At 40.4% G+C, this 23,403-nt stretch overlaps 1 protein-coding gene across 2 annotated transcripts in view; it reads left to right on the top strand.

Annotated features, from left to right (window-relative positions):
* The window catches only part of LOC116272920 (E3 ubiquitin-protein ligase NEDD4-like), a 50,948-nt gene extending 31,612 nt beyond the window's left edge, over nt 1–19,336 (top strand). For both annotated transcript variants that reach the window (XM_031661824.1, XM_031661825.1), the window contains 11 exons: nt 3,551–3,780; nt 5,131–5,252; nt 5,340–5,410; nt 7,244–7,339; nt 7,670–7,743; nt 8,001–8,061; nt 11,998–12,057; nt 12,137–12,244; nt 13,182–13,278; nt 15,665–15,737; nt 16,277–19,336. In XM_031661824.1, coding sequence (XP_031517684.1) covers nt 3,551–3,780; nt 5,131–5,252; nt 5,340–5,410; nt 7,244–7,339; nt 7,670–7,743; nt 8,001–8,061; nt 11,998–12,057; nt 12,137–12,244; nt 13,182–13,278; nt 15,665–15,737; nt 16,277–16,379 — 1,095 coding nt within the window. In that variant the 3' untranslated portion in view covers nt 16,380–19,336. The remainder of the gene's footprint in view (nt 1–3,550; nt 3,781–5,130; nt 5,253–5,339; nt 5,411–7,243; nt 7,340–7,669; nt 7,744–8,000; nt 8,062–11,997; nt 12,058–12,136; nt 12,245–13,181; nt 13,279–15,664; nt 15,738–16,276) is intronic.
* The last annotated feature ends 4,067 nt before the right edge of the window (nt 19,337–23,403 follow it).

Genomic DNA, 23,403 nt, shown 5'->3' with positions numbered 1-23,403 from the left:
TGTGATCAAGTCCCGTGGTTATTAAGTAGAAAAGCTAAGTGGTCTAGCTCCAGATTCCATGTTCCTAAGCAACATGACATATCATATTGGTGACTAAGAGAATTAAGAGAGAAATTAATTAATTTGTATGGAAATTACCCAGAATGCAACAAAGGTAGGTAAAGGAATAAACATATAAAAGAAAGGTTAAAAGACATGAAGTCGGCCAGGCATGGTGGCTCACGCCTTTAATCCCAGCACTTTGGGAGGCCGAAGCGGGCGGATCACAAGGTCAGGAGATTGAGACCATTCTGGGTAACACAGTGGAACCCTGTCTCTACTAAAAATACAAAAAATTAGCCGGGCGAGGTGATAGGCGCCTGTAGTCCCAGCTACCTGGGAGGCTGAGACAGGAGAATGGCATGAACCCGGAAGGCGGGGCTTGCAGTGAGCCGAGATCACGCCACTGCACTCCAGCCTGAGCGACAGAATGAGACTTCATCTCAAAAAATAATAATAATAAATAAAATAAAATAAAAGGACATGAAGTCACTCCAGAAGGAGGGGACCAAGATCATAAGGAGGAGAAGGATAAGAATATGAATTCTCAACATTAATAAAAAAGCCCAAGCAATATTTTAAAAATAAAATCTGTATCTAGACACATCATAGCAAAAGAGCAGAACACTTAGAATGTAAGAACGTGTAGCACCAAAACAGAGAGAAAGAATATTAAAAACACCAGGTGCAGTGGCTCATGCCCGTAATCCCAGCACTTTGGGAGGCTGAGGCAGGAGGATTACTTGAGCTCAGGAGTTCAAAGCTGCACTGAGCTATAATCATGCCACTGCACTCCAGCCTGGATGACAGAGCAGTACTCTGTCTCAAAAAAAAAAAAAAAAAGAAAAATTAAAAACCGGTGCTTGAAAGCCATGCACTGTCTTTAACCTTTTCCTCTTCCTTATTCTCAACATCTTGTAGTTAGGAATAATGATGGCTAATAATTACCATATGCCAGATACTGTGTAAGCATTTTTAATGCATTATTCCATTAAGTCTTGAAACAACTCCATGTGGATAGCTATCATTATTATTATCCCTATTTTATGGATGAGGAAATTAATCCTTAGAAAAGACATGTAACCTGTCCAAAGTCTCACTCCTAATGAATGGTGGAGTCAAGATTTGAACGCAGGGCCAGATTTCAGAATGCATGCACTTGTCTACTACTCAGTTCAAACACTCAAGTTTCTCCGGTAACCCTCTCTTCTTCCACTACCATTGCTCCTTCACAGGTCCCTCTGTCTTCTCTCACTGAGCTATTCCAGGGATCTTTAACTGACCAGTGTGCCTCTTGTTTCTCCTCCTTAAAACCACCCTTTACACCCTGTCCCTCAGCTTCTGAGAACCCAGCGATCTGACCATGTGGCTTTCCTACTCAGAAACTCTCTTCTCATCTGCATTCACACTGTCCACCCTCTGCCCCCAGACTGCTTTGTCACATTTTTTAACTATAATCCCTGCTTTCTTTCCCTTCCTCTCCCTTCTTCTCCTTCTGTACCCTGTAGGTATTAAATATATCAGACCCCTCATGTATGCTGTTCCTCCATCCTTCCTTCCCTTTCTCTCTGTCTAAAGACTTCCTCTCAAAGCCTTCTTGATTGCCTCATTTGAAGTCAATAGCTCAGTCTTTTATGCCCTGCAGAACATTGCTTCCATCTCTTATCATCAGCAATTGTCCTCCTATTTTAAGTCTCAGAATTAGCAGCATTTACACTTGTTTTTCACATATGCACCAGATGAGAAACTCCTTGAGGAAGCAACGACATCTTACCCTGTGTTTTTATTCTTTTTATTCCCCATCGTTGGCCCTACTACAATACCACCTGGCCCAGAGTAGGCCTTTGATAAATGCTTACCTGCACCAGCTCCCTAGTATCCAGTCTAAAGTTACTTTTCTGCAAGCTTACCATTTTTTTAGTGACATAAGCAGTACAAGAAACTGCTCATATCATGCTTATATTGCTTATATCAACTGCTTATATTATTATGTTTCTATAGGGCTTTCCATTTTCCCTAAATAGAGAATGAAATTGATTTTTTTTCCTTAGAGCTAACCTTCTTTTTTGGAGGTGACAGAATGTTGATGGCATGTTTTCTCTTACTGGTTTCCCCTGGAAATTTGCCCACGAAGTACTGAGGAATAAAATATTTAGATATATCTTTGTAAAATGTACAAAAAGGTCTGCCTAAAGCATAGTTGTGTACATTTGTCACATAAGCAAAGAATGTACAAAAGATTAGTGAGGCAATGTAGCTCCATTAATTAAGAGTACAGACTCAGGAGCTAACACTTTCTTAAGTTGTCTTCTTCAGTTTTATATGTAAAATGAAGACAATAAGAATAGCTTTTGCATAGTGTTGTTATAAAGTTAAATGAGTTAACCTACCATTCCAGGGGACCCATGCCTGGCTGTATTAGTCCATTTTCACGCTGCTGATAAAGACATACCCGAGACCAGGCAATTTACAAAAGAAAGAGGTTTATTGGACCTACAGTTCCACATGGCTAGGGAGGCCTCACAATCATGGCAGAAGGCAAGGAGGAGCAAGTCACATCTTACGTGGATGGCAGCAGGCAAAGAGAGAGCTTGTGCATAGAAACCATTAGATTTCATGAGACCCATTCACTATCACGAGAACAGTGCGGGAAAGACCCGCCCCCATAATTCAATCACCTCCCACCGGGTTCTTCCCACGACACATGGGAATTGTGGGAGTTACAATTCAAGATGAGATTTGGGTAGGATCACAGCCAAAACATATCACTGGCACAGTCTGTAAATGTCACCATCTGTTAATGAGTGAAGGAAGATAGACTCCAGGGAGGAAAGAAGAGGTAGGGAAAACCCTGAACAGACAGGCAGGCAACAGCTAGCAGGCAGTGGCTATCCTACAGGTCACAGAACGGTGTTCATTGGAACTTAATATGAAACGGACTGTTAATGAAATGCCTTCATGGGGGCATTACCATCACCATCAGTAGCTTCTTTAGGCTGGTGCCATGGCTCATGCCTGTAATCTCAGCACTTTGGGAGGCCAAAGCGTGAGGATTGCTTGAACTTAGGAGTATGAGAGACCAGCCTGGGCAAGATGGCAAGACCTCAGAAACTTAAAAAATTAGCCAGACATGATGGCACGCGCCTATGGTCCAGTTACTTAGGAAGCGGAGGCAAGAGGATCACTTGAGCCCATGAGGTCAAGGATGCAGTAAGCCATGTTCACGCCACTGTACTCCAGCCTGGATTACAGAGCTGTCTCCAAAAACCAAAAAGCTTCCTCAGATATAAAGAAGCCTATATTACTAAGTAATTAGAGAAAATGCAGGAACTCTCTCATACCATAGAGGAAACCAAGACAATATTCCTAGTTGTGTTTTCCCTGAGTATATTATGTAAGGAAAAAGAGACTTGGACACAGGGTGTAGAGGGAATGTTATAACTTCATGAGAGAGAGGTTTGTGATTATGTTGAACTGATTTAAACAGTAAGTCTCTCCTCTGGATTTTCAGAATGACATTCCAAACAAATTTGAAATGAAACTTCGCCGAGCAACTGTTCTTGAGGACTCTTACCGGAGAATTATGGGTGTCAAGAGGGCAGACTTCCTCAAGGCTCGACTGTGGATTGAGTTTGATGGTGAAAAGGGATTGGATTATGGAGGAGTCGCCAGAGAATGGTTCTTTCTGATCTCAAAGGAAATGTTTAACCCTTATTATGGGTTGTTTGAATATTCTGCTACGTAAGTACCTTTACAATGATTATAGGCAGAAAAAGAAAAATCACTGCTTTAAAAGTAAGAGTCAAATGATACAAGGAAAATATATGTCATGCCAGAAAAGGGCAATTTTAACTAATGTTGCTTCAGAAGTGACTTTTTTAAAAGTTGTGGTGAAATACACATTACATAAAATTTACTGTTTTAGGCCAGGTGCGGTGGCTCACGCCTGTAATCCCAGCACTTTGGGAGGCCAAGGCAGGTGGATCACGAGGTCAGGAGATCGAGACCATCCTGGCTAACACAGTGAAACCCCATCTCTACTACAAATACAAAAAAAATTAGCCGGGCGTGGTGGCAGGCACCTGTAGTCCCAGCTATTTGGGGGCTGAGGCAGGAGAATGGCATGAACCTGGGAGGCAGAGCTTGCAGTGAGCCGAGATCGCATCACTGCATTTCAGCCTGGGTGACAGTGTGAGACTCCGTCTCAAAAAAAAAAAAAAAATTACTGTTTTAACCATTTTAAATATACCATTTTGAGTCATTGCATACATTCACATTGTTGTGCTGCCATCACCACCATCCAACTCTAGAACTTTTTCATCTTCCCAAAATGAAACTCCGTACCCAGTAAGCACTTGCTCCCCATTCCCTGGCAGCCACCATTCTGCTTTCTGTCCCTGTAAATTTGACTCCTCTGGGTACCTCCCATAAGTGGAATCATTCAATATTTGTCTTTTTGTGACCAGCTCATTTCACTTGGCATGATGTCTTCAGGGTTCATCCATGTTGTAGCATTGTATCAGAATGTCCTTCCTTTTTAAGGCTGAATAATATTCCATTATTTTTGCATATAATGCTTTGTTTAGGCCAGGCACGGTGGCTCACACCTGTAATCCTAGCACTTTGGGAGGCCGAGGCAAGTGGATCACAAGGCCAGGAGTTCAAGACAAGCCTGGCCAACATAGTGAAACCCTGTCTCTATTAAAAATACAAAAATTAACCAGGCATGGTGGCGGGCACCTCTAATCCCAGCTACTTGGGAGGCTGAGACAGGGGAATCACTTGAACCTGGGAGGCGGAGGTTGCGGTGAGCTGAGACCGTGTCATTGCACTCCAGCCTGGGGAACAGAGCAAGACTCCATCTCGAAAACAAACAAACAAACAAAACTTTGTTTATGCATTCATCTGCCAAAGGACATTTGGGTTATTTCCACTTTTTGACAGAAATTACTATTTTTAAAACCATTAAATTCAGTGGAGGAATGTGGTTCTAACAGTAGTAAACAACTCTTAAAAGAGGAAGATTATTTATAATTATTTGTCATATTCAGGTGTTTCAAATGAAGTATTTAAATGGGGTTGTCTTTACAGGGACAATTATACCCTACAGATAAATCCAAACTCTGGATTGTGTAATGAAGATCACCTCTCTTACTTCAAGTTTATTGGTCGGGTAGCTGGAATGGCAGTTTATCATGGCAAACTGTTGGATGGTTAGTATTAAGTATAAACTTTTACAATGTAATTACCTGTTGTCTTTCACTTGGTAATCATCCTAAATGTATTTGGTTTTTTGCAAGGTTTTTTCATCCGCCCATTTTACAAGATGATGCTTCACAAACCAATAACCCTTCATGATATGGAATCTGTGGTATGTCTTTTTCACTTATAGTTTAGACAAAGTATAATTTAATAAGTAACTTGAACATTTTGAGGAATTTGCTTTTAATGACATGGAAATTAATATATTATGTTTCAAAATACAAATTAATTTTTTCCTCAACATTTTATTATGAAAATTTTCTAACGTTTAATAAAGATGGAAGTATTTTACACCGCACACTTGTATATGCATTACTCACAATTGGTTTTTTCTAGATTTACTGTATCATATACCTATCTGTCTATCCATCAGCCTATCTTAGTTTCTTCATGCATTTCAGAGTAAGTTATAGATAACAGTAAACATCCCACTAAATACTTCAATAGGTTGTACAAGTTATGTGTCTTTGGAATCAGTATTTGCATTATGATCTTTTATGATGAATATTGCGTGTGTGTGTGTATGTGTGTGTGTATATATATATATATTTTTTTTTTTTTTTTTTTTTTTTTTTTTTGAGACAGAGTCTCGCTGTGTTGCCAAGCTGGAGTGCAGTGGCGTGATCTCGGCTCACTGCAACCTCCGCTTCCCAGGTTCAAGCAGTTCTCTGCCTCAGCCTCCCGAGTAGCTGGGACTATGGGTGCGCGCCACCTCGCCCAGCTAATTTTTGTATTTTTAGTAGAGATGGGGTTTTGTGTTCGCCAGGATGGTCTCCATCTTTTGACCCCATGATCCACCCGCCTTGGCCTCCCAAAGTGCTGGGATTACAGGCGTGAGCCACTGCGCCCGACCATATGGTGTATATTTTTTAAATGGCAGTCGAAAGGCAAAGCATTATGGTTAGGCTCCTAGAAAAAAACAGAAGCCCAAGGATTAAACCCCTGACTGTAGCCATGTTGTTTCCTGTGCTGCTGAATAGCCTCACACAATATGTGTACACATGAATTCTAGGACATCTTCCTTAGTACCAAGTTCATTTTTTATTTTCTTATTACATATTAACAGCACAAACAGTGTGCTTCTTTATAAATCGTAAGATTGCACAGTTATTTGAGTTGGTTCATTGAGCCTCTATATTTATTTAGAGATTTTTCTTTAACTCGGGCTGGGTATAAACAGTGGCCTCCTCATAGCTACTTAAACATTTCACACACAGTGCCGGACACAGGGGTGCGCAACTGTAATCCCAGCACTTTGGGAGGCTGAGGCATGTGGAACTTGAGGTCAAGAGTTTGAGACCAGCCTGGCCAACATGGTGATAGCCTGTCTCTACAAAAAATACAAAAATTAGCCGGGTGTCGTGGTGCATGCCTGTAGTCCCGGCTACTCAGGAGGCTGAAGTAGGACAACCACTTGAGCCAAGAAGGTCGAGGCTGCAGTGAGCCACAATCACCCCACTGCATTCCAACCTGAGGGACAGAGCAAGACCCTGTCTCAAAAAAAAAAAAAAAAATTAAATTAAAAAATAAAAATAAAACATTATAGTCACGTAGGCATATGAGGAATGTGCTAAGTGCTCCTGGATATCCAAAGCCAAAAGTTAGGTTTTATCTGAAAACTTCTGTATTCATTCCTTTAACTGGATGATACAATCTGTACCTCCACTGCTTCCACATAAACATAGATTCTGAACTTTTAAGTAGGCACCACTTGATTGATTGATTGACTGGTGCATTTTTACTCTTGCCCTTACCTGTCATCCATCTCTTTTTGTAATACACACACATACACACATACATTTTTGTTTATGTGTGTAAGTAAAGGATGTCCATCTGACCTCTCATCTTTTACCCAATTACTCAGCCCCTCTACATAATTGTTTTTTGCAATTTCAGGTGTGTTATATGTACAAATTTTAAATACGTAATTTTTCCCATCTAGGATAGTGAATATTACAATTCCCTAAGATGGATTCTTGAAAATGACCCAACAGAATTGGACCTCAGGTTTATCATAGATGAAGAACTTTTCGGACAGGTTTGTTAATTTTGATCAGTTAAAATGGCACATAAATTGTGAAACAAATGTATAGATGTTACTATGTACACTGAATACATTCCTAGGCTCTGTTTTTACATTTATTTTCCAGTAACAAAAACTGTCTCTCAGCAAGAATTTGTGCTTTCTTTAACATTTGACTCATTCCATATTTATTTTAGTAAAACTAATATTTTAAGTTTTCTTAGCTTTTAACTTGTGACTGGACTTAATTTAAAACACCAGGTTTCTTGTATAACTACAATATGTATACTTTTTAAATTTTTCTCAGTAAAATAACATATATCAAGTTATTGTGTTTAATTTTAGACACACCAACATGAGCTGAAAAATGGTGGATCAGAAATAGTTGTCACCAATAAGAACAAAAAGGAATATATTTAGTAAGTATTTTGTTAATAATTATTTTATGGGACATAATTTTGTACTTTACTCCAAAAAGACTCCGCTTACCATCTTTTTCTGTCCCCTTGGCCAGAATCTCAGTGTTCTTTTTCTCTATCACAATGCAGTAGCGAGCACTCATATTCAGCCTTTGCATTGGGCTTAGCTAGCCTTTAGTTTTTGTTTCTAACTAGAATAATTGTGACTCAGAATTTTGTCTTGGTTCACGTGAAAATGAAATGTTGTTTCTTTTTAGTCTTGTAATACAATGGCGATTTGTAAACCGAATCCAGAAGCAAATGGCTGCTTTTAAAGAGGTATTCGTTTTCTTTTATTTGCTCTTCCATAATTTCATAGTATAACCCATAAGTTTCTTTTTTTTAATTATTATACTTTAAGTTCCAGGGTACATGTGCACAATGTGCAAGTTTGTTACATGTGTATACATGTGCCATGTTGGTGTGCTGCACCCATAAGTTTCAAATATTGGGCCTCATCATATCTGAGAAAAATAAGTGTATGGCTTGTTTTGTGAAATCATTCTAAATTATATTTTTATATTAACTAAATATTTCATTCAGTCATTCAAGAAGTCTAGACAATAAACATTGACAGGTCCCCTTTCCCCCAAGCCTTTTCCCTATTTCATTCCCTTCACCTTAGGACAGCAAAAGAACAAGAGTGCTTTAGGCATAGTATAACATATTGTCTGTTTTTCTAAATAGGATCACCTTAGACATTTTGTTTTGTGACTTACTTTCTTCTTTTTTTTTTTTGAGACAGAGTCTCACTCTGTCACCCAGATTGAAATGCAGCGGCCTGATCTCGGCTCACTGCAACCTGTACCTCCCAGCTTCAAGCAATTCTCCTGCCTCAGCCTCCCGAGTAGCTGGGATTACAGGTGCCCGCCACCACGCCCAGCTAATTTTTGTATTTTTAGTACACACAGGGTTTCACCATGTTGGTCAAACTGATCTCGAACTCCGGACCTCAAGTGATCCACCCGCCTTGGCCTCCCAAAGTGCTGGGATTATAGGCATAAGCCACCGCACTCGGCCTACTTTCTTCTTTTATCAGATATTTATTGGGGATATTTACATGTGAAAACATATAGCTGCCTTTCTTTGTGGCTATATTTTATTCAGAATATAAATTAGTAAGTTACTTAAAATTTCCCCAATTGGTAGACAGATTGTCAGAGCACTCATTTCTTCAGATAATTTACAATCTTCTGTTAAATAAGTATCTGGCTGGGTGTGGTGGTTTATGCCTATAATCCCAACACTTGAGGAGGATGAAGCGGGAGGACTGCTTGAGCCCAGAGTTTGAGACCAGCATGGACAATATAGGGAGACCTTATCTCTATAAAAAATTAAAAATTAGGCTGGGCACAGTGGCTCATGCCTGTAATCCCAGCACTTTGGGAGGCCGAGGCTGGTGGATTGCCTGAGGTCAGGAGTTTGAGACCAGTCTGGCCAACATGGTGAAACCCCATCTCTACTAAAAATACAAAGAAATTAGTCGGACGTGGTGGCGTGCACCTGCAGTCCCAGCTACTCGGGAGGCTGAGGCAGGGGAATTGCTTGAACCCGAGAGGCAGAGGTTGCACTGAGCTGAGATCACGCCACTGCACTCCAGCCTGGGCAATGGAGCGAGACTTCGTCTAAAAAAAAAAAAAAATGAGCTTGGTGTCATGGCATGTGCATATGGTCACAGCTACTTGGGAGGCTGAGGCTAGAGAATCACTTGAGCCTTGGAAGTCGAGGCTGCAGTGAGCTATGAGCTATGAAGGCACCACTGCACTCCAGTCTAGGCTACAGAGTGAAACCTTGTCTCTAAAGTGTGTGTGTGTGTGTGTGTGTGTGTGTGTGTGTGTGTGTGTGTGTATCACATACTTTTTCATAAATTCCGTATTGAGTACTATGTGTATGGTGCTGTACCAGGCCAAAAGACATAAGTCCTGCTCTTAAGGGATGTATGATGTAAAGAGAGAAACGAACAGAGGCAAGCATAAAGTGCTAGGTGAGCAGAGAAGAGTGCAAACCAGGGAGGGGCAAAGGAAGGGACAAAGAAGGACTAGAGGGATTGGCCAACCATGGAGAAGAGGGAAATGCAGTTCTAGGCAGCAGGAGCAGCGTATGTGAAGTCTGGCAGTAAGGTAGGCTGTACCCACAGGCAGTTGAGTATGCTGGGTGAGAGAATGCAAGAGGGAAACAGTCAGCCTGCAGAGCTAACAGACCAGCTTATACAGGGCCTGTGTGTGAAGCGGTAGAGTTTGGAGTTTTCTCTGAATTTCAGTGAGGGGGAAGGAAGGTAGCATTAAAGGCTATTAACCAGTAAGACACCAAGATTCAATTTATGTTTTAGATCATTCTGGAAGTGCCATGTAGAGCAAGTTAGAGGAGAGCAAGACTAGCAGCAGAGACTTCCCAGCAGAGTTGGGAAAGGGCTACATAATCTTGGTGAGAAATGGTAAGGAATTAAGGGAATGGTGAGGGAGTTGAGACAGGAGTGGGAAGGGAATGAAGATAGTGGTGGTGGTCAGAGCTTCATGTGCATTTGAATGGCATTCAGAAAGGGAGACTTCGGCCGGGCGCGGTGGCTCACGCCTGTAATCCCAGCACTTTGGGAGGCCGAGGCGGGCGGATCACAAGGTTAGGAGATCGAGACCACAGTGAAACCCCGTCTCTACTAAAAATACAAAAAATTAGCCGGGCGCGGTGGTGGGCGCCTGTAGTCCCAGCTACTCAGGAGGCTGAGGCAGGAGAATGGTGTGAACCCGGGAGGCGGAGCTTGCAGTGAGCCGAGATCGCGCCACTGCACTCCAGCCTGGGCGACAGCGCGAGACTCTGTCTCAAAAAAAAAAAAAAAAAAAAAGAAAGGGAGACTTCAAGGATAGAGATGTATGGATTTGGGGCTCATTTGCCTACGTGTAGTGAAGCTGCGAACTCAATACGATGGAAGATGTGAAAGGGCAGTGAAAGTGGATGGCCTGACATGTGGAGAGTGAACTGGGAACACCAGCATCTTAACTGTTATTTTGAATGGATGGTTTATGAATGGACAGGTTAGGGCATGGGAGAAAAAAGAAAAGAAAAACAAAAAACAGGAGACTGTAAAGGAAATAAGGAAAATAACCAAGGCAGACAGAAAGATATCAAGAGCAGAGAGAGTTTCAATAGCAAAGATGGTTTTAATCATATCATACTGCAAAGAAGTCAAATATGATAAGGAATTGAATGTGTTTATTAGATATAGCTGCAAAGCCGTCTTTGACTTTTTCCAGAACAATTTCAAGGAAGCTGTAGTGTAGAAGTCCGATTGCAGTGGGTTGAGTGTTAGATGGGAGGTAAGTGAATGGATATGCTAAGTGCATAACACTGTCAAGAACTTGCCTGTGAAGGGAAAAAGAGGGTCATTAGTTTTGTTTTTGTTTTTTTGTTTGTTTGTTTGTTTGCTTTAAAGGTAGATATGACTTGAGCACATTTAAATGCATACAGAGTGAGCCAATAAAGAGAAAGAGATCTAGTGAGATGACCTCCCTGAGGAGCAGGTGAAGCACAGGTGCAGGCCTAGCCTGAAAGAAGAGGTGGCCCTTCTGTCTTCCACCACGGCGGGAAGGAGGCCATGATGGGTGTTGGTGATGGTTGGGACACAGGGATGCAGAAGCTTGAAGGAGTTCCGTCATGCATAATTGCCTCTGTTTTCCCTCAAATAGAACTTACACTTACCTACGGTAAAGAAGGGGTGATGTGGAGGCTTGAGAAGGATGGCAAATTTGTTTTTTGTTGTTGTTCTTGTTGTTTTGAGACAGGATCTCACTTTGTCGCCGAGGCTGGAATACCTCAGCCTCCCCAGTAGCTGGGACTACAGGTTTACACCACCATGCCTAGCTAATTTTTGTATTTTTTTGTGGAGACGGTGTTTCACCATGTTTCCCAGGCTAGTCTCAAATTCCCTGAGTCAAGCAGTCCGCCCACCTCAGCCTCCCAAAGTGCTGGGATTACAGGCATGAGCCACCGCACCTGGCCACAGGAAGTTTTAAAAATAGCCACTTTGAGGAAAAAATGAGAGAACAGACTGTGCACATGTACATTTTCTGGCCAATATTGAGATCTCAGTGAAGAGCCCGTGATTGTGTAGCGGTAGAAACTTGTGTGTCTGTGGGATTCCTCCAGTGGCACCCGGAAGCTGAAGCATAGGGAAGGCCATTGGCCCTGCCCATCAGGTTTTTAAATACATCTTTTTTCTAGGGATTCTTTGAACTAATACCACAGGATCTCATCAAAATTTTTGATGAAAATGAACTAGAGGTAAGACATAATATTTTACGTTGAAACAAATTTTGAACCCATTATTTTCCTTGTTTATAATTTGACATTTCTTACGTAGCTTCTTATGTGTGGACTGGGAGATGTCGATGTGAATGACTGGAGGGAACATACAAAGTATAAAAATGGCTACAGTGCAAATCATCAGGTTATACAGTGGTTTTGGAAGGTAATTTGAAACTTCTATTTTCGTAAATTACTTTTTGATACATTGAATCATATTTAAGTCAACTCTTGATTAACTATACTGGTGGATTACATTTAACTGACACAGAAAAATATATAGACCAGCAAAAATGATCTTTGATTTTGTACCGTATACGTGCACCTTCTGGGTCTATAACTATTACTAGGTAAGTAAAATGTTCACAAGGTAGTAAGTGGAATGACAGGCTGAGACAGGCACTTAGTTTTCTACTAAAGTAGGGACTCTGAAAGAACTTGTAATAACCTACAGGGTATTCCTAGGGACTCCTGAGTGGCTCTTTTAAAATATCTCATAGAGCAATGTGTATGCCATTCAGTAATATTAATATAATGTGTTTTTTGAGATAGAGTCTCGCTCTGTCTCCCAGGCTGGAGTGCAATGGTGCTATCTCAGCTCACTGCCACCTCCGCCTCCCATATTCAAGCAATTCTCTTGCCTCAGCTTCCCGAGTAGCTGGGATTACAAGCATGCACCACCATGCCTGGTTAATTTTTTTGTATTTTTAGTAGAGACGGGTTTCACCATATTGGCCAGGCTGGTCTCAAACTCCTGACCTCAAGTGATCCGCCCACCTCAGCCTCCCAAAGTGCTGGGATTATAGGCATGAGCCACTGCACCCAGCATATAAGTTTTAAAAGTCATGAGTCATATCTCAAGAGAAATTTTGTTACTTCATTAGGTTATAATCCCATTCTAAAAAGTTGCCATGTAGCCTTACAAATAAAGTTTTCAAGAACTTTATAACCCACCCATAAATAAAAATTTAACTAAAAGAAACATCCACATCTAGTAAGGGATTGTTAATATTCTAGCTAAATTCTGATAGCTTATGTTTCAGGATAATTTGTTTACCTTTTTCCCAGTGCTGTTCCCTAAATGATGTTTTTATCTTATTCAGGCTGTTTTAATGATGGATTCAGAAAAAAGAATAAGATTACTTCAGTTTGTCACTGGCACATCTCGGGTGCCTATGAATGGATTTGCTGAACTATATGGTAAGGATTTTCCATAGATCATTAAAAAAAATGGAGTGATGCCTATTGTCTTTTTCATGGCTGATGAATCCTCACGCTTCCATCATTTACTAACATTTAGCTTAATTTTAAAAAGAATTAAGATTTTGAAAGTGATATCATTAGAGACACTGGAGTAGGCTAAAATATATTTACACCTTCGAATCAGATAATAAAGGGGAAAACTGGAAACATCAAATGACTTGAGTCACTTTCCCTTCTTTAACTTCAGATTCTATGCCCCGTGTGCGTCAGTTACAGAAAAAGCATTACCTTGGCTGGGAGGGGTGGCTCACACCTGTAATCCTAGCACTTTGGGAGGCCGAGGCAGGCAGATCACTTGAGGTCAGGAGTTCAAGACGAGCCTGGCCAACACAGTGAAACCCCGTCTCTACCCAAAAATACAAATATTAGCTGAGCTTGGTGGTGTGCGCCTGTAGTCCCAGCTACTCGGGAGGCTGAGGCAGGAGAATTGCTTGAACCCGGGAGGCGGAGGTTGCAGTGAGCCGAGATTGCACCACTGTAGTTCAGCCTGGGTGACGGACTGAGACCCTGTCTCAAAAAAAAAAAGAAAAAGCATTACTTCTCATGTGATAGTTCAGGATAGCATTTGAAGTTTCACAGAATGTCACTAAGTGTATTCAAGTTGAATACCTTTAGGGAAATGCTGGACTAAACAAAGTTTAAATGGATTTCTTCAGGACTTGTGTAGAACCTTTACTGTTAGAAGAAAACAAAAGCATTGTTTCCCAAACTTATTTGATCATGAAATCTTTTTTTTTTTTTTTTTGCCTTTCAAGATAGGGGTAGAGAATCTCATTAGGCTACTATTTTTCATTTCCTGGGGGGAGCACCAGGACTGGGGAGAAGAGTGCCCATATTTCTTGATTTTTAGAATAGTTAATGCAGTTTTCAGTAAAGTAACATTCTGTGTATTCTATCAAATTATTTTTCAGTTGATGTACAAAACTGGAGGTGTGTTTTGTTTAAAAGTGCCGTTTCTGATGTAGATTGCAGCAACTTTTCTCACATTGATTCATATTCTGTTTATTGGAATATTTACTTGCTTTTAAGGATACCAAGAATCCAAGAATAAATCTTTTAGAAAGGATGTAGCTGAAGTGGGAGCCCTACTCAGAACAACGAGTAAGATTAGGATTGTCCTGAGGATTAGAAGTCGGGACTGCTGCCTAGGAAATCGCTAAGCTGAATTTGTTGTGCAAATAGAAGCTGACCATCTGATGGGATAGCTAAACCCTTTCTTCATGGCAAATCTGGTCAGCTTGCCAAGCCTCATTAATGTGTGTTTGCAGAACTGATCAAGCAGCTGCTACTTCTCTACCTAGAGTAACCACTCAAAAGTGGTTAGCTTTGTCACTGACCAATTCAGTCATTCTTTGCCTAATTGGACTTCATAGCCTCTTTCTTTTTCGTGGTTTCACCTGATTCCCCTTCCTCTCTCTTCTCTGCCTTAACCAGTTGGTAGTGAAAAATAAAGGCAGGGCAAACAAATGCCCCTTTCCATCTCTGGCCTCTCTTCCCTCTTTTATGTAACCCAGCCCTATAACCATCCACTGATTTCATGCACTGTTTGAAATTTGGGGCAGATATGCCACACATAGAGCCAGAGTTGTTTGTGTTAGAATATAAAGTCAAATTCTTATGTATTTATAGAAATAAGTTGTTTCAAAATGTTAAAATTACAATATTAGATAGCCAATAAAAAGTATGTTAAGTTGGCTAGGTGCAGTAGCTCATGCCTGTAATCCCAACATTTTGGGAGGCTGAAGCAGGCAGATCACCTGAGGTCAGGCGTTCAAGACCAGCCTGGCCAACATGGTGAAACCCCGTGTCTACTAAAAATACAAAAATTAGCTGGGTGTGGTGGCACGCACCTGGAATCCCAGCTACTTGGGAGGCTGAGGCACAAGAATCATTTGCACCTAGGAGGCGGAGGTTGCAGTGAGCCGAGATCATGCCATTGTACTTCAGCCTGGGTGACAAGAGTGAATGGCTTGTGGCCAGGAGTTCAAGACCAGCCTGGGCAACATAGTGAGACCCCCATCTCTACAAAGTGAATTTTTTTAAAAGTTAGCCAGGCATGGTGGTGCACACCTGTAGTCCTGGCTACTCAGGAGGCTAAAGCAAGAGGATCACTTGAGCGCAGGAGCTTGAGGCTATAGTGAGCTTGAATCATACCCTTGCACTCCAGCCTGGGTGACAGAGGGATACCCCATCTCTAAAATATAAATAAATAAATAAACCAGATTAGTTCCCTGTATGTGTAGGTTCTACACTAGAAAAAGTTTTGATATGCCTGAAGATCCCTGTAGAGAGTAAATGAAACCAAATAAATTCTTCCTTATAGGTTCAAACGGACCACAGTCATTTACAGTCGAACAGTGGGGTACTCCTGAAAAGCTGCCAAGAGCTCATACCTGGTAAGCAGTTGTTTGGACCTTGATAGAACGAAGCCTCAGAGAGTGAGGTTCCTCTGACTGTTAGTCTAGCTACAGCAGGGCTAGTCTCCTCTGTGTTATGTCGGTGGCAGGTATGGATTAGGGGTAAGGAGGAGTTGGTGACACTAACCCAACGAATGTGTGTTTTGTTACCAAGTCAGCCCGGGCTTGAAGTCCAGGTAGCTGAAGATCAGAGAGATCCATCTAAACTGAGTGCTGAATGATGGGCTATCCCAAGAGGGGCTAGAACATTCCATTTTGGAGGTTGAAATGAAAGAGGAACTCAGACATTTGGAAGATGTGGTGGGGGCAGGACTCCACAAGGAGTCATGCAGAGTATCCATGTCCAGAACCCAGTCCTACATCTTACTTCTACCCCTGGTGAAAAGACGTATTTTGGTGGTGGTGGCACATCCTCATCATGAATAGCAGCGTTGCTCTGTTTGCCGCTATTTCAATGTCTTTCAGTGGTACCTGCTTTTTCAGTGTCTTTCATAACCAGTTCCTCTCTCGTCTTCCAGTTTTAATCGCCTGGACCTGCCACCTTATGAATCATTTGAAGAATTATGGGATAAACTTCAGATGGCAATTGAAAACACACAGGGCTTTGATGGAGTTGATTAGATCACAAATAACAATCTATAGTGTTTTCACTGCCATAGTTTTATAACCAAAATCTTGACCTAAAATTTTCCAGGGAACTACTAAAACATGGCCACTGATTCTTCCCAGATCTTGAAGAAAATCATATAAAAAGCATTTGAAGAAATAGTATGACAACTTATTTTCAATCACTTTTAAATAATGTGTTGCATTTACACAGTTGTTTCATTCTGTCCTTAGAGTTAGGTGCCTGCCTAAAGCCAGGTACCACCACGCCTGGCTTTAAAGTTCACGCAATAGGATATAAGTCCTGTATGACTTAAATAGTGAATTTTGTCCTTAACATTTACCTCTTGTATAGTATCTGCCAGGCAGTTTTTTCTTAAACTACTGAGATGATAACTGTGAAATATTTGTGATAAGTGTCATGTGTGAAAAGTTTGATGCATTTTGAGATGGAAAACTGAAATTTGAAAAAAGAAATACTTTACTATTGAGTAAACTACAATATATTTAGTGCTACTCGCAGCTATTTATTATTTTGTAGACCTGCCTTACGCACCTTACTGCCTAGATTTTTGGAAAAAAACCTTGGAAAGTGTGTTACCTATATTTCCAGCCAACTCACAGAAAAACTGTTTACTTCTTCACTTTCAAAGTATTTGGCTTTTGTTAATATGCAGTTTTTACTAAACAGGTGGTTCATAAGACATGTGAAGCAAATCCATATTTGCAATGGGTAAAAAGTATTAAAGCCTTTTTCTCTTGCCTGCATATCCTCTTGACCATTGGCATAGTCATCACTTTTTCATTTTAGTGTAGTTAGAAGAATTCCTTCTTCAAACATTAAAGATCCACAGAGCAGTATTTCTAAGTATGCCTTGAAGAACTAAATGAAGTGGATAGCACTTGCCTTTACTAGACATTCTTTACACTTGTACAATTATGTAGTAAATGTATGTTTACAGGGTTTATTATGTTTACAGATTAAGCTAATATCTGTAGTCGCATTTTTATATTTTTAGTATCACTCTAGTAAAAAAAAACCAAATGATTTGTTTAAAGTAACCAAAGAGTTGTTATAATGCATAATTTGTATTAAATGTATTACTATTTCTTATGCCTTTTAAAAATACTGTTTACTATGAAGACAATGTTTTTATTACAAATCCAGAACTCTCTAGGCAAAATGCTACAGTTCGCATCTTCCTTTAACCAAACTCAAGTACGTAAAGACCATGTACATGTGTTCATCAAATATTTATTGAATGCTGCGTGCATAGCGCTGTGCTGTGCTCTGGGGTAAGAGTTGCCAGCTTCAGAGAAGCTGAGTCCTGATCCTCAAGGAATTTGCAAATGTGTCGATGAATTTGTAAAACAATCAAAAGTAGGTGTAAGCAGAATAAGGCAAAAGGGAAAGTGTTCTAGGTTCCAGCACACCTGCAAAGATAAAGTATGCCAAGACTGTATTTATATTTCATACTTACATTGTTTCATCCTTACATTGGAATGATTATATAGAAAATGCTCTTAAAAAGATTAAACCCATTTCTCAGTATGGTATCTTGGTGATTTAGGAATAATTGTAAATATATGTTGTGAATCTTCTTAAATATATATATACACCCTGTGAGAACTGTAAAAAGTACCTTGGTTCTTGGTTTAAGTTTGTTGGGGTATAACATGATGAGTACTCATTAGCACCTGATAGAAATCTGAAATACGACAGTAGCAAAACCACTTTCTGCTTTCCAAACACCGCATCATCAGCATGGTTTAGGGGAAGCAATTCACAGATTAACGTACCCTGCGTTTTGTCTTCACCATTGACAACCAGCAGTCAAGGATGAGCGCCAGGTATAGTCCTGGTTTGATCTCTCACCAGCCATGTGAACTGAAGCAGCTTACTTAACCTCTCTGGATTCATATTTCTTCGTCTGTCAAATGAGAATAATCATGCCCACCCTCAATGTCATGCCAGATTGTCATAAGTTCCAGACAGATGAGAAAGCAAAAAGTACTTTGTAAAGTGTTATACAATCAGAAGGTGCTTTGTGCTGACCGTCAGATTGTGTCAAGTCAGGTGTGCAAATTGACCACACTCCCAAAGAATCATTTAAAAGTAAAGTGACTTCTAAGAGACAAGGAAGTAGGAGCATATCTGATATTAAATATATAAATAAATATAGATACACATGTGTATATCTGTATATGGATCTTACCATCATAATTCATTTTCTTCGTATCAGCAAAGTAATAGTAATGTGGGCCAATGCATTTTGGAAATGTCCTCATTATGTAGAATGGAATGTGAAAATTATTTTTGTTTAAAAAGGATTTTGCTGCAATTATTTAAATATTATGTTTGTGAAGTATCTAAGCATGAGAAAATACAAAGCTTTCTTTTTATCTGGCTGATACTCATTTGGATGATTCTGTGACTCATAGAACACGGTGTTAATGAGACCAGACTCACTGCCACCAGTCCCCAGCTGCAGACCTTCATCCCCTTCGTCTCCCACTGGGGGGCTCATGGTCCGGAAGGAATGTGTATCAAGCAACACAGGCCCTTATCCCATATAGAAAAGTGTCTCAAATGTATTCTACTGCTGGACAGTCAGTAGGATCATTTTCATAAAGCAAGGACATCATGTGTTTCTAGAAATTATAAGCATATAACTTTAACCTACAATCTCTAATTAAAAAATTGTAACATAAAATTGTATTACAAATACATATCATCAGAACTCAAATTTAAATGGTGTTTGTGTTAGGTTTTTATTTATAATACTGAAGTTATTCCATATAAGTATCAAGTTAAACACAATTCATTTTGATTACAAACTGTTTGACTTTTTAAAATCTTCTGATATGGTAAATATATGTATCAAGATTGATGTATCGAAATTTATTGCACACTTTAAAGTATAAAATCACTTTTTAAAATCTTGAATCCACAAATAAAGTTTATTCTGATTAAAAAATAAAAATAAAAACACAGCTGTGGTTCATTATAAAATAGGAGTGTTTCCAAGTCAGTATGCTGGGTGATGTCTTCTGGTCTAGTTCCTTACAGCAACATGTTAAATTCTCAATGCAATCCTAAACTTATTACCTGATGAACCAACATGATTATAAACTCTCAACCACAGATAATCAATTTCCACTTTAAAAAAAAAAAGGTCATATTGCGTAAGTCTGGTTGTTAATGAAATATCCAGAAGATAAAATTAACAGTTAAAAATGGACTGGATTTCAGGCACCTTGCTGCTCATCAGAGAAGCCAGTCTTGTAGCCAACCACTATTTATAACATTTCTATGAGAAAAAGAGTTCCGAGTGTTAATTCAGAATGAAGTGTCTTTTCCTCCTTCCTCTCAGGCATGAGAATTAGTTTCCCAGTTAGAAGGGAGTCCACTCCCACCCACTCAAGCCAGCCTGGGAAGGTGCTGTTCCAGCCCCACGTTTCTGCCACAATCCAGACCATAGCTTTTAATTTGGGGGGCTCAGGCCATGGCCCTCTGCTTCCACCCTTCGTGTTCTAGCCAGCTTAGACAGCAGCTAACCCACACCATGCCCCACTTGTACAAGAAGTCCTTGTTTTGCTGTCCATCACGGCAGATATTTATTTTATAAATGATATTAAACTAAGATATTAGAATGTCAGGACCTCACTATGAAGACTCTTAGTAGATTTTTGTGTATTTTCCTTGAAAGTTAAAGCCTATCACTACACTAGCCTCCTGCTTCTGTTCCACTCATCTCTTCCCCTGCAATGCATCCTACACAGTACCTCCATCACAACCAGTGTTTCCTTTTTAGCACACAGATTTGATCAGGTTACTGTACCGCCAGAAAACCTGAGAGCTCCCCAGAGCCAAAAGCATGAAGCACAAACCCGTTAGCATGGAGGCTGGCATGGAGTGCAGTCCATCCTCAGCCTAAGGTCTCAGTTCCACCTTCCATCATACCTCACTCAGGCGCCCTTGGTTCCCCTCCGGATCAGAGTCCTTCCAGCCCCTAATCACTGCAGACTCAGTGCCACCTCAGTGCTTTCGCTTCTCATGTCTACTTGAGTAAGTGACTTCACTTTCTGGACACAGTGGAAAGGTGCTGTGGCCTCAGCAGTTGGTATATGCTAGTGTAGAAGACATTGCATTACGCTTCTTTGTTTACGTAATTCTGTCCTACAAACTTCTGGGCAGTTTGAGGACAAACACAATTCTGTATCCATCTTTTTCATATGTTCATTTCCCAATGCAAATATTGGATAAATTTGAGCTTAAAAAGACTATTTGTGTATAGAATCCATTTGGGAGCACGTATGGTGTGCCTGGAACTGCAAAAATGTGCAGGAGCTCTGTATTTAGGTGGACATTGGGGACTACGTAAATATTCAAGCAGAGAGGGAGCTTGATTGAGATCCTGCTGAGTGCGGGGTTCTGCAGTAAACACTTTATGTGGATCTCATTTAATCTTCATAAAAACTCAGTGAGGCAAGTTTTATAGGCTCAAGGACAAGTAAGACACCTAAGGCCACACAGCTTGTAAACTCAGTGGATTTAGGAACCACAACAAAGAAAAGCTATGGAATCCAACAAATTACCAAGATGTATCCATTTTCTTGGGCTGCACAACAAATTGCCATAAACTTAGCAGCTAAAAACAATACCCATTTATGATCTCAGAGTTCTGTAGGTCACAAGTGCACATGGTCTTAGCTTAGGGTTCTCTGCTCAGGGTCTCTCAAAGCCAAAATCATGGTGTCGGGGCTATTGCCTGCATCCACAATCTTTCCTATTATTGGCAGAATCCAGGTCCTAGTAGCTGCAGGTCTGAAGTCCTTGTTTTCTTGCTGGATGGCAGCTGGGGGGCACTCTTAACTTTCGGACGTCACCGACATTCCTCATGGATTGGCCCTTTCTCCCTCTTCAAGCCAACAATGCCTCTCTTGCTTCTAATCTCTGATTTCCCATTTGGCTGCCCTCTTCTGCCACCAGACTGAGAAGGTTCTCTGCATTTCAAGATTTATTTGAATAGATCGGGCCCACCTGAATAGTTTTCCTTTTTGAAAACTGACTGTACTGGCCAGGTATGGGGGCTCACGCCTATAATCCCAGCCCTTTGAGAGGCCGAGGCAGGTGGATCACCTGAGGTCAAGAGTTTGAGACCAGCCTGACCAATATGGCAAAACCCTGTCTACTAAAAATACAAAACCTAGCCAGGCGTGGTGGCGCATGCCTGTAATCCCAGCTACTTGGGAGGCTGAGGCAGGAGAATCACTTGAACCCGGGAGGTGGAAGTTGCAGTGAGCCAAGATCATGCCATTGCACTCTAGCCTGGGTGACAAGAGTGAAACTCTGACTCAAAAAAAGAAACAAACAAACAAACAAACAAAAAAAACCCGTCTCAAAAAAAAAAAAAGAAAAGAAAAGAAAATTGTACCTTAGGCAGAACACAGTCATGGGACCAAGATCTTATCACGTTCATAAACAGCATACATTAGGAGGATGAGATATTTCCTAGATCATTACTAGAAAATTCTGCCTTCCACACAAGGTAAAGGCTAAGGATAGAAAAGGATAATGGAGATTCACCTTGAAAAACACTTACATATATCTGATTTTATAATGTGCAGTTCATTTTTCCCTCTTTGTCAGTGGAAGGCCAGCTAGATAAACTAATGCTAACAACAGCCGGTAAGATTCCACTTCAGCAGCTGTAAATTCACAAGTCACTACTCTCAGATGAGCCATCAATTCGTGTTTTTCTCAATACCAGAAGGTTGCGTTGGCCTGAAATTATATTCAACTCATCCTTACAATCTTGCTTCTTATATAAAGAGAAATGAAAAGCCATCATTGCTCCTTTTACTGGCAAGGTTGGTGTCTTTCCAGTGAAATCATGGTCAGGATTATGAGGTGGGTCCAAATCAGACTAGAGCCATGAAGGGAAGAAAGCAGTTCACAGCCCAGAGCTGCTGATCATTCTCTGCAGATGTGTTTAGAACTGCTTTAAATCTCTGGAGAGAAGCGCAAGGGAGGGCCTTCAAACGCCCGAGTAACTGAAAGTTCCTGTGCAATCATATGACTCTCGAACAAAGTTTTTTCTCCTCGTGAAATTAACCAAAGATTAAAGCCGTAACTATAGGCTCATGAGCTATACTCTATTCATTATTTAGGTCCTGACTTAAGTTCTCTTCTGAAAAATCATCAATTATTATCAAGGCAAACATCATGCCTTCTTGAAAGTTGTTTTTCTGGAACAAGAATATTTTATAAATGAGAATTTCAAGCGTATTTTCTCAAACTAATAGGAGGTAATGAGCACATTGAACTAAGATAATCTCAGTTTAAACAAACAGGATTTTCACTGATGCTAGACTTGAAAACACTATCCAGATTAATGACTTTGTTAATACTCAGTCACTGGGCATAAGTCCAAGTGTAGCATAAATATTCTTCCAGACTTGATGACAGTGAAATATCCTATGTTTAGCCCTCTGAAGGGATAACCAAATTCTCAGTGATTGATGGATGGCAGCCAACTAGGTTCGCTTTTTTAGTATTGCTGTTTGTTGGAATGGGGTCATGCTTGTGAATGGATAGTGACGGTGTGCGGTTTTATGAGGAATTCTGTAACGTTTTATCCCTGTCTACCCCTTCAAAAGAAGTGTGAGAAGAGAAAAAAGAAAGCTGTACTAACTCAGCCACTACTAGGACTCTGGAATATCTGTGGTTCCCCCAGGGGCTCAATTTATATACTTGCTCCATCTCTGTCTGCGGACACTGTGAAACGGAATTTGGGATTTATTATCAAGACTTCTAATTACTAATATAGGCATTGACAAGGTAGGGGAAGGGAGTTATACGCAGCACATATTGCAAACCTCTGGAAGGCATATTAAGACACAGTTGAGCCTACAGTATCTTAGGACTAGTCCAGCACTATTTAATAGTCATATAAAGCAGGCAACATGTGTAGTTTTAAATTTTCTAGTAGCCATGGTTTAAAATGTAAAAAGAAAATTAATTGTAATAATCTAT

Source organism: Papio anubis, unplaced genomic scaffold (assembly GCF_008728515.1).
Source record: "Papio anubis isolate 15944 unplaced genomic scaffold, Panubis1.0 scaffold259, whole genome shotgun sequence".
NCBI classification, from domain to species: Eukaryota; Metazoa; Chordata; class Mammalia; order Primates; family Cercopithecidae; genus Papio; species Papio anubis.
Note: the sequence above shows the minus strand (reverse complement) of the source record. Positions and strands in the feature narration are given on the sequence as shown.